Source organism: Thamnophis sirtalis, unplaced genomic scaffold (assembly GCF_051295495.1).
Source record: "Thamnophis sirtalis isolate CommonGarterSnake01/CBP01778 unplaced genomic scaffold, rThaSir2_p1.2 scaffold_2, whole genome shotgun sequence".
Lineage (NCBI taxonomy): Eukaryota > Metazoa > Chordata > Lepidosauria > Squamata > Natricidae > Thamnophis > Thamnophis sirtalis.
In genome coordinates this window covers 173,031,326-173,043,602 of record NW_028261382.1, presented here as the reverse complement: position 1 = coordinate 173,043,602, position 12,277 = coordinate 173,031,326, and the positions used below count along the sequence as shown (strand labels likewise).

At 42.6% G+C, this 12,277-nt stretch overlaps 1 protein-coding gene across 1 annotated transcript in view; it reads right to left on the bottom strand.

Annotated features, from left to right (window-relative positions):
• The window catches only part of F13A1 (coagulation factor XIII A chain), a 111,859-nt gene that overhangs the window by 46,036 nt on the left and 53,546 nt on the right, over positions 1-12,277 (bottom strand). The window contains exon 7 of the mRNA XM_087707504.1: positions 4,653-4,791. Within this exon, the coding sequence (XP_087563630.1) occupies positions 4,653-4,791 (139 nt within the window). The remainder of the gene's footprint in view (positions 1-4,652; positions 4,792-12,277) is intronic.

Genomic DNA, 12,277 nt, shown 5'->3' with positions numbered 1-12,277 from the left:
CAGAGGAGGGAAATTGAAAAAAGCTCCCACCATAAGTTAAATTAATGCTTGCCCCCAGAGGTTATGTGCATCATGTAGCAATAAATATACCATGAAGAGATGAGATTAAAAGGAAAGTTCAAAAAGTAATCAAGCCCCCAGAAGGCAGCATAGGGAGAATGCGATTTAAAACACTATGGAGCTTTTGCTTAGCTGATGTAGATTTTCAGCATTCATTTCCTTTCATAGTGGAATGGACTTAAGAAAAAAAAAACACCAATATCATGGAATAAGTCCATTGAATGAAAAATATATGACAATATGAAAGGTAGCTAAAGGTGGAGCTTCAGCAAGCTATTGTCTCCTGTGACTTAAAGGGAATGGCTAGAGGTAGTACCAGGGGTGGGTTCCTGCCAGTTCTAACCTCTTCTATAGAAGAGGTTCCACAAATCTAAGTGCCGTTTAGAACCGGTTCCAGCTCCCTCCCCCCGCCCGTCCGCACATCATCAAGATGAAGAGCAAGAGGAGGAATTCTGGGAGTTGAAGTCCACAAGTCTTAAAGCTGTCAAGTTTGAACACCCCTGGGTTTTTTTTTTCTAAAGGGTTAGTAGAGGTGCAAGGATCTTGTAACTTGACAGCTTTAAGACTTGCACACTTCAATGCCAGAGTTCCTGAGCCAACATGACTGGAGGAGGAATTCTGGGAGTTGAAGTCCACAAGTCTTAAAGCTGTCAAGTTTGAACACCCCAGGGGTTTTTTTCTAAAGGGTTAGGGGTGCGAGGGTCTTGTAACTTGACTGCTTTAAGACTTGCGTGCTTCAAATGCCAGAGTTTCTGAGCCAACATTTTGGTTGCTAAACAAGAGCGTTGTTAAGTGAGTTTCACCACATTTTGCAAGTTGGCCGCGCCCACCCAGTCACATGACTGCCAAGCCACTTTCACTCGGTAACATGGCCGGCAAGCCACTCCCACCCAGTCACATGGCCAGCAAGCCACTCCCACAAAGCAAGCCACACCTACAGAAGAGGTTCTAAAAACTTTTGAAACCCACCACTGGGTAGTACTATATATGGAATGGCTTTGAACACTGTAGATTTGGGGAGGAACTACATATTGGCTGCAGCAGGGAGTAAACTATTAGTAAACTTTGCTTCAGTGTGTGTGGGGGGGGGAAGGGACTGTAAATGCAACAACAAAGTAAATAATTGGGGAAAGGAAGAGGAGGGCTTTCTCAATGGTGGCACCCTGGCTATTGAATTAACTTTTCAGAGGGGCTTATCTGGCATCTACATTAATCTTATTAATTAAGAGCCGAGGTGGCGCAGTGGTTAAATGCAGCACTGCAGGCTACTTCAGCTGACTGCAGTTCTGCAGTTCGGCTGTTCAAATCTCACCGGCTCAGGGTTGACTCAGCCTTCCATCCTTCCGAGGTGGGTAAAATGAGGACCCGGATTGTTGTTGGGGGCAATATGCTGACTCTGTAAACCGCTTAGAGAGGGCTGAAAGCCCTATGAAGCGGTATATAAGTCTAACTGCTATTGCTATTGCTATTATTGTCACACCAAGTTAAGACCATTCTGTTTTCCCCGCCATTTCCATCTATTCCAGCTTGAAACTGTTACCGTGTGTTTTTTATGCAGCGCCCATGTGCTTTATGGTGAGATATATTTTAATGGATGCATTTTTACATTCCATTCCTTTTATGAGCTGCCAGGAAAACTTGATTATGACCAGCCTATAACATGATAAATAAGCCGAACAGCAACAGAATAGGGCAAGAGAGTAAGGGCCGCCTCTTCCCTTCACAACATATTTATGTGCTGAAAGCATATTTTACTCCTATCTCCTTTGGGAGCTACTATTAAAACGAGAATTATAGAAACGATAAATAGTATACTATATCGCTATTCATTTGTTTTCCATTTTATGTTCTCTCTAGGTTCGGGCAGACAAAATCTCCCTTGCTTCTAAAGGACCATCCTCAGTGTTCAATGGTGGGTTTCAAAAATTGTTCTAACCTACTCTGTGGGTGTGGCCTCATTTGTGGGGGTGGCTTGCCACCCATGTGACCGGATGGGAGTGGCTTGCCGCCCATGTGACCGGATATGAAGATGGCGACAACACTTGTCAGAACCACCTTAAATTACCTCACACACAGCACTGGCATGCATAAGAATAGGATGTCGACTTGTTTTTTAAAAGGCATCTTTGCTTTGCGTTAAAACAAATTCAACACACGCAATGTTCTGATTGCACCACAAACGCAGTAGTCATCCTTACCTTTCACAGAGGCACTGAGTTTTATAAATATGAGCATGATAGTGTAGAATAATCATATCCAAGGACCAGTGGGGGGTTTCAAAAATTTTTGGAACCTCTTCTGTAGGTGTGGCCTGCTTTCCGGGTCCACTGGTGGAACCCCTTCTAACTGGTTCGGTGGATTTGACGAACCGGTTCTACTGAATAGGTGCGAACTGGTAGGAACCCACCTCTGTCAGAGTTTCACATCAGACTGAGCTCTCCTATACACAATCCATTTCATATGGCAACATCTTCACAAGCCGCATAAATAGGGAGCCTCAAATGTAGATCAGGTTCATGTTGCGGCCCGCCAGCAGCCTGTGGAGCTGGCAGATACCAAAACACAGATACCAAACGAGCAACGCAAGCAAGAATATATAAGCGCGCTAACTGAGCTTTGAAACAACCATTAAAAAAATATTCCCAATGTTACTGAAACTGTGAGAGAGAGAGTTGCTGTGTTTTTTATTGTAGTAAGCCAGAATTTCTGTGAAAGGGAAGGTTTCCTAGTATTTGCTACTCAGCTGCTCCTTCTTGCCTGCTAAGCAAAGTGTGACCTTACACGGTTTGCTTATTAATGACGTGGAAACTCCTACAAAGCCAGGGGTGGGTTCCTACCAGTTCGCACCTATTCGGTAGAACCAGTTCATCAAATCTACCGAACCAGTTAGAAGAGGTTCCACCAGTGGACCTGGAAAGCAGGCCACACCTACAGAAGAGGTTCCAAAAAATTTTGAAACCCACCACTGGTCCTTGGATATGATTATTCTACACTATCATGCTCCTATTTATAAAACTCAGGGCCTCTGTGAAAGGTAAGGATGACTACTGCGTTTGTGGTGCAATCAGAACATTGCGTGTGTTGAAGTTGTTTTAATGCAAACCAAAGTTGCCTTTTAGAAAACAAGTTTGCATCATATTCTTATGCATGCCAGTGCTGTGTGTGAGGTAATTTAAGGTGGTTCTGACAAGTGTTGTCGGCATCTTCATATCCGGTCACATGGGCAGCAAGCCACTCCCATCCGGTCACATGGGCGGCAAGCCACTCCCACAAAGGAGGCCACACCCACAGAGTAGGTTCGAACAATTTTTGAAACCCACCACTGTACAAAGAGTTTCTGACTTCTATTCTGAGTGGGAGAGAAACGCCAGGGATTTTGACTGACACATCAGAGAAGACTTCTGCACTTGATTAAGGCACTCTTGTGGGCAAGATGGTTCAACAGGAACCCTCAAGGATCTGCCCTATATTTGTAGACGTTAAATGAGAATCCTCAGAGTTTCATATCAGACTGAGCTCTCCTATACACAACCCACTTCATATGGCAACATCTTCACAAGCTGCATAAATAGGGAGCCTCAAATGTAGATGAGGTTCGTGTTGTGGCCCACCAGCGGCCTGTGGAGCTGGCAGCAGATTCGAACAGTGAGGAGGTTGGGGAGGAACATAGGCCGGTCCTGGAGTCTGGGGAAGGCTCTGACGAGTGCTCTGCGTCAGAGGCAGAGATGAGGCCAGGGCCACCTGACAGTTATCAGCTGCCCTCTGAGTCAGACATCAGTGAGGCAGATGAACAGCTGAAGCCTATTCCAAGTGTGTGCATGTGCAGAGTTGCCAGACAAAGGGAACATCTAAGGAACAAGGACCGACTTGGGAGTAAAGCCACAAGTGGACGGTGAATGGCCCCTCCCATAGGGAATAAAAGAGGAGCGAAAGGGGAGTGGAGTTTGCAGGAGACAATTAGTTCATTCCTGCATTCTTGCCAAGTATTGTGGTGTCTGATATCAGCCTGGCCACTCTCCAAGCCTGATAAAGTTCGGTCATTGTGAACTATCTTGAAAGACTGTGGGGGAGGAAAGACTTTGCTGGAGAGGAATTCACTGTAAATTAAATAAAAGGGGTTCATCGGGACAAGGATTTGGCTTCGTGCTGCTGGGGAAGCCTAGGTCAGAATACAAGTAAGATTTTTCCTGTTTATTTTTTAGGGGGGAAATGAATGGAGAACTCATACAGATTCCTTTGGCCTCTCTTGATGTGCTGTTGAATTCAGAATCTTGTAGGGCAAATGTATTTGGTAGGTTTTCCAGAACCAGATGGTATGCAACAAGATATTTGTTTTGGAGAGGAATTCACAGTAATTTAAATAAAAAGGGTTTATCGGGATGAGGACTTGGCTTCCTGCTGCTGGGGAAACCTAGATCAGAACAGTTCATTCTGCTGTTCTCTGATATGCTACACATGGGATGGAATTATTACAGCTCTCTGTATGGCCTAAGAATATAGATAAGCAGCAACATGTCCCTCATTCCACCCTTTCTCATTGTGTAAGACCTAAAACTATGGGAAAATCAGCTGCAATTCTCCAGCAAACATACCAGATTGAATCTCTTGTGAGTTTGGAATCCACTTTTCCAAATTCATCCACAAACACATCCATCTGTAAGTTGGCATCATTATCATGAGCTGAAGAATAGTTAGTGATGACTCTTCCAGGAATTCCTAGACACCTCAGAACTGTACAAATAAAAAAAACACACCAAGTGTTTAAAACAATGTGACATTACAGGTTAAGCTGAAACTATATATAATCTGTTCCAATTTCCCAACATGGTACCCTACGAGTTGTTTTGGGACAACTCAATACTTCTCAACACGTTTTTGGAACTATAGTGCAACGTTCACGTTAAAACCAAAGCCAGTTTGGTGTCGTGGTTAAGGCATCAGGCTAGAAATCAGGAGTTTGTGAATGCCAGTCCTGCCTAGGCATAAAGCCAGCTGGCTCACCTTGGGCCAATTACTTTCTCTCAGCCCTAGGAAGCAGAGAGTGGCAAACCATTTCCGAAAAACCTTGTCAAGAAAACTGCAAGAACTTCTCCAGGCAGGCTCTGAGAATCAGATATGACTGAACGAAGGAAAAAGAAAAAAGAACCAGGGCAGCCAGCAGAAAACGTTAATTCATTATCTCATGTAGTCCACCTCACTATCTCTACAGTATTGTACATGTCTATTGGCCTGCTGCCAATTACCTCCCATAGACCCGTTAGATCGCACAGGGTCGGCCTCCTCTGGGTTCCGTCTACCAGCCAATGCCACCTGGCTACTACCCGTGGGAGGGCCTTCTCTGTAGCAGCTCCGGCCCTTTGGAACGAGCTCCCCGCAGAGATTCGGACCCTCACCTCTCTCCAGGCCTTCCGGAAAGCCGTCAAAACCTGGCTGTGCCGGCAGGCCTGGGGTTGATGAGTTCCCCTCCCCTCTCGACTTGTATGGCTGTATGACTCTTGTGTATTTTAATTACGTGTATTGTGTTTGTGTCCCCTTTTCCCCTTTTGAGTTGTTCGCCGCCCTGAGTCCCTCCCGGAGAAGGGCGGCATACAAATAAACTAAATCTTAAATCTTATTTGCAAGGACTATTGTTTGAGCTGCATTTTTATGCCACGTTTTCATCAAAGAATGATGCTCAGAGCAATGTACATTAGATCCTTATTAGCAGTGTTAGACTTGGGACTAACTGTAGATATCTAAGGCTTGGCTGGCCCCATAGGAATATATACTGCATTTGATAGTCTCTTCTTTGGGGCTCTTTGTTAGTTTATAGAGGAGCCAGTGGAGTGAGTCAGTTTCCCAACCTTGTACTTGTGTAAACTGATTGACAGGAGACATAAGGTTTCTGGCAATCTTCTTTCCAGAGCTCTGCTAACAGGAATTAGGAGCCCTCAATTATATTCCCAAAGCATCCATTTCATTTGCATGCTGTATTTTTTTTGTTTTAATTGTCAACCGCATCTACATCTTGAGGGGTGAAACAGATAATACCTTAGCTGTCCTTAACACGCTTACAGATATGACCTACTGCTAATTTAAAGGGAAACGGGGAAGGAAGTCTGATGAAATAGCTGCCACACTACGGCGTGTGATACCGAAACCACACTGGGGCTCCTTAAAAAGCCTGCTAAGACCTTTGAGATTTGTTTTTGACAACTCTGCAGTAATTCATCTTTTGTAGCCTATGATGGCTACAGTGCTTCATGAAGAAGAGTAACACTGCACATTTATTTTAATGGTTTGATGACAAATTACCTGGATCCATCTACTAGCCCACGCACTTATTGATTATGCTTAATACAAATGCCTTCCAACACTTCGAGCACACAAGCCCTCGGGGCTCATTGGAAATAATTCAGCTGACAAGTTCAAGATGAATAGCTTCGCTCTTTCTTTTTTGGGATGCTTTAGCATATTTAACAGATGACTGTCCCCAATTTTTCAATATGGTAACCTTGGAAAGCTAAATAATTGAACTGGGGAAATGTCACATGCTTTAAAGAACCGAAAACTTAAACCAGAACTCATTGATGTTGGATTAGCTATCTAACCTGATGCTCCTCGGGTGCATTGTGACCACAATTTCCAGAAATCCCCTTTTGCAAAGATCATGGCTGATTGAGAACCTTGGAATTTGAGGACATAACACATCTGGACAGCAGAAAAGCTAATGGGTGCCACCAAACTTATATAAAGTTTGCATTTTTTTTCCTGCCATCAAGTTACATGCCTTCAGCTTCTATGTTTTCAACTTTTTGCCTAACTCTTTAAAGTATTTGCTTGCTCTTAGGCTGAGTGCCTAACAACAGGAAAGAGGTAAGAATCGTGGCCTTTTTATTTGGTGGATTTACATGCTTCAATTCTTGAAGTCCCTGTTCTATGGAAATGGAAAGATGAATATATTCTATACCAGTCTTTCCCAGCCAATGAAAGTTGTGGCTGGAAACGCACACTGAAATTCAATATATATATATTGGGCTGTATTACATATTAGGCAGATGTGTTAACCATTAAGCCACAGGCTCTCCTCCGTTATCCCTGGCTCCTCCTTTCTCCCTGGCTTAGCTGATAACGGAGGAGAGCCTGTGGCTTAATGGTTAACATATCTGCCTAATATGTAATACAGCCCAGGTTCAAATCCCAGTAAGGGTATGGCTAGCTGATGAGAGCTAAATAGCTTGAAATAGATCTATACTATTCTCCCTTTATTTATTTATCAGCACAAATACAACACACACACACACACACACACACACACACACACACACACACACACACACACACACACACACACACACACACACACACACACACACACACACACACACACACACACACACACACACACACACATATATATATATATATATATATATATATATATATATATATATATATATATAATAAAATAAGCAATAACAGGTAGGAAAGGATTATTTAAGGCAAAGCAATTTTTCTTCCAGACATATCAAAGTAATTAGCATCTTCTTTTCTTACTTTCCAAAACACTTCTTATAACGGTAGAAAAGTAAACAGAGTGGGATTGTTTTAAGAAACTTAAAACTGTTTAAAATCCATATTTGAACACATGGCTGGATTGTTATCTAAAAATATTTATGCAAATCCATTGAGAATGCCAATGGGAGTGTGTGTCTCCCACTGAATTAAATGGACTAATTCTTCATTTGACAATTGCACAATTTCACTGCAGAAGATTATTAGAGTATTATAGATTAGTTTTCATATGCAACTACAGGGGAGGGCACATTAGTCATATATATGTATATATAGTTATCTGGCAGCATCTATGAATACTGGCAAGAATACAATACAAGGAATACATATGCAGGCTGGAATTTTGCCAGCTGAGATAAAAACCAAGTGGGTTTGTTTTTACTATATGTATCTTCCACATGAGAATAAATATATATACACACACATATATACATATACAAAAATGTACTTTCCAACATCTTCACTTTCAAAGATAAGTTGATGTCTGAAATCATTAGGTCTCTGTCATATCACTTTACAGAAACAAAGACAGAGATTTCCAGATTTTACCTCCTGAATTAGAATCAATAGTTTACACATATTTATTCCGCAGGTAAAACTTCAATAGATTCAAATTCAAATTCAAGAATAGAGCTGGAAGGTACCTTTGAGGTCTTCTAGTCCAACCCCCTGCTCAAGCAGGAGATCCTATACGATTTCAGACAATTGGTTGTCCAATCTCTTCTTAGAAATCTCCATTGATGAAGCACTCACAACTTCTGAAGGCAAACTCTTCCACTGGCTAATTGTTCTCAGTGTTATGGTGTTCATCCTGTTACCTATTGGCGTGTGGATTATCTAGGGTATTTGTCGGGCAGGGGGGAAGTTTCCTTATCATGGAATTTTCAATATTCATGCTGACTCAAGTTTGCAGACTCAAAGGCATCTCAGAATTTAATGGCCCTTGATCTGTCCTAACTAGTATCTGACTTACTTTTTTTTTTTTAAAAATAATCAAGGTGAGGTTGATACTCTGTTCAGGTAAAGCAGACACTTTGAAACTACAGACTGGACTACTGCAACGTGCTCTACATGGGGCAGCCCTTGAAGAGCATTCGGCGACTTCAGCTTGTCCAGAATGCAGCCGCGCGAGCGATCGTGGGTGCACCTCGGTTCACCCACGTAACACCTATCCTCCACGAGCTGCACTGGCTGCCTATTGGTCTCCGGATATGCTTCAAGGCGCTAGTCGTCACTTATAAAGCCCTTCATGGTTTTGGACCTGGGTACTTGAGAGACCGCCTGCTGCCAATTACCTCCACTAGACCGATTAGATCCCACAGATTAGGCCTCCTCCGAATTCCATCCGCTGGCCAGTGTCGACTGGCGACTACTCGGAGGAGAGTCTTCTCTGTGGCTGCTCCGACCCTCTGGAACGAGCTCCCCGTGGAGATTCGCACCCTCACCACCCTCCAGGCTTCCGCAAAGCCCTTAAAACCTGGCTGTTCTGACAGGCCTGGGGCTAAAGAACTGTTGCCCCCGTCTCGAATGGTATGGTTGCTGTGTGTTTTTAATTATGCATTGTTTTTGTTGTTTTAATTTTTTGTTTGTATCCCCCTTCCCTGGTTGAGTTGTGAGCCGCCCCGAGTCCCCTTCGGGGGAAAAGGGCAGCATATAAATAAAATCAACATTCAACATTCAACATTCATACAGGAACTCTGTGCAGTTTCATCATGAAGAGATCATTCCCTGGTCAGTGTTGGATTGGCAATCAGTTCTTCCCGTCAGTTTATGTCTAATAGATAGAACCGAGGGTTTGTTTAACACCTCAGCTGTTGACATTGCAATCTTTGGAATAAGGTGCCAAGAATATGCTGATGCCACCCACTCCAAGAAAAGCAGTTGTTGGATATTGCATAATTCAATAGCATGCTTAACCAGGGAGAACAAACAGAAATTAAAACCCAGACAAAGCACATTAATAAATCTAAATTAGGCTTGAGGTTTAAGGTTCAGGGTGGGATGGATTGAGATTGAGAGATTTATTAGATTTATATGCCACCCTTCTCCCAAGGACTCAGGGTGGCATACAACAATTAAAAGAAACACATAATATACAAGTTAAAAAAAAATTAAATGGAATATCCCAAACCCAATTAAAACTGACTACATTTTTTTTTAAAAAATTCAAATTAAAATTAACAGTGATCAATACTTTATTTTGTTTTGTTCAGGCCAGGCTGGCTTGCTGGAAAAGCCAACTTTTTAGGGCGCGTTGGAAGGACCGCAGTTCATATGGCCACAATTCAAAGACAGAAGCAACCGGGAATTAAGAACAAACTTCCTAACAGTGTGAACAATTTACCGGTGGAATAACTTGCCGTCGTAAGTAATGCACGTTTCATAACTGGAGGTTTTTAAGAAGAAAAACCTGCGAACAATTACTTGCCTGAAATGGTACTATAGGGTCTGCATCTTGAGAAGGGGGTGGGATTAGAAGACATCTAAGGTTCCTTTCAGCTCTATTCTGATTGATTGATTGATTGATTGATTGATTCTAAACTCTTGCTGGATATGCAGATGATGTCTGGGTAGCAAAGAATGTCTTTCTAACATTACAGGCTAGTGTCAAGAAAAAACAGTTGGATTTTGATGGCAGTGAACTATGTCTTTGCACATTCTATTTTGACAATTCCACATTCTGTGCTTTACACCTTCATCCTTGAAATATATCCTGAATTTTAAATTGGTACAACTTAGTGGCAACTAGGCTGATTGATACAAGGTGAGTAAATTATAGGGTGTCTGCATTGAAGGACCTTACTTATGGCCAAATGTTTGGTGGGCAAAATTTAATATCAACATCTATTTTTTTTTTTTTTTTTACTAGAGATCATTGGGCAATCAATGGAATTTTAAAATTCGAGTTGGTTTAGGAGCTGAGTATCTGTGGGAATACCAAGGTTATGAACATGTCTGGTCACCGAATCCTGCAAAAGATGCACCTTGCAAAATATAATTACCGTATTTTTCAAATTATAAGACGCACCTTTCTTCCTCAAAAAAGAGGCTGAAAATCTGGGCGCGTCTTATACACTGAATACAGCATTTTTGCCCTCTGAAGCTCCACCCCCTTCACAAAAATGGCCGTGCGTACCCTTATGGAGACTTTCAGAGAGTTCTTGGGCGGCTGGGGAGGGCAGAAATGAGCAAAATATGGCCCATTTTTTGCCCCCCAGCCCCCAGCAGCACTCTATAAGCCTCCATAAGGCTATGCATGCAATTTTTTTTGACAAAAAATGGGCTGTTTTTTGCTTGTTTCCCCCCCACTCCCCCAGGAGCACTCTGCAAGCCCCTCCAAGGCTATTCATGCCTTTTTTTAAAGGTACCATTTTTGTGAAAAACGGGCCATTTTTGGGACGTTTGCAGAATGCAAAAACTCCCCCCCTTTGGAAAGCTCTTTAACTGATTAATGAGAATTGCATTGATCAAGTGCTGTGCCAGTGGAAACAAAGTCTTAGGTGCTGCAGATTGTCAGCCATTTCCTTCTCCAGCACATGGATAAATACAGCTACCTACCTACCTACCTACCTACCTACCTACCTACCTACCTACCTACCTACTATCTCTCTCCCTACCTACCTACTGTATTTCTCTCTGTGTATGTGTGCCTCTCTCTATCCCTCAATCTACCTACTGTATTTCTCTCTTTCTCTCTCTCTCCCTCTATCTACCTATGTACCTACCTACCTACTCTCCCTCTCTCTCCCTGCCTATCTATTGTATTTCTCTCTCTCTCTTTCCCTTTATCTACCTACCTACCTACCTACCTACCTACCTACCTACCTACCTACCTACCTACCTACTCTTTCTCTCTTCCTACCTATGTACTGTATTTTTCTCTCTCTCTATTTCTCTCTCTCTCTATCCTTTTACCTACCTACTACCTACCTACCTACCTACCTACCTACTCTCTCTCCCTACCTACCTACTGTATTTCTCTCTCTTTCTCTCCCTCTCTATCCTTCTATCTACCTACCTACTTTTTAAAAAATTTGCCTCTTCAAAACCTTGGTGCGTCTTATACTCCGAAAAATACAGTAAGAGCTGTGGTGGCGCAGTGGTTACAATGCAGTACTGCAGGCTACTTCTGCTGCCTGCCGGCTGCCTGCAATTTGGCAGTTCAAATCTCACCAGGCTCAAGGTTGACTCAGCCTTCCAAACTTCTGAGGTCAGTAAAAGGAGGACCCAGATTGTTGGGGACAATATGCTGGTTCTGTAAACTGCTCAGAGAGGGCTGTAAAGCAGTATATAAGCACTGTCAAGTGGTATTTAAGCCTAAATGCTATTACTATTACGGTGCTTTCTGTGTGTCAAAAGTTCAATTCTCTCTCCTGCACGAGAGTTCCCTATATAATTCCTAGTTTATAAAATGCACTTCCTCTGTGTTTAGGAAATTTGTAAAGAAATATTTTCCCGCTGGACTTTTAATTCTTTATTTTAAGGTGCTTTTATACTTTTTGTATTTTAATCAAGGGTAATCGAGGAGCCAAGGTGGCGCAGTGGTTAAATGCAGCACTGCAGGCTACTGCTAGATCAGCAGTTCAGCGGTTCAAATCTCACCGGCTCAGGGTTGACTCAGCCTTCCATCCTTCCGAGGTGGGTAAAATGAGGACCCAGATTG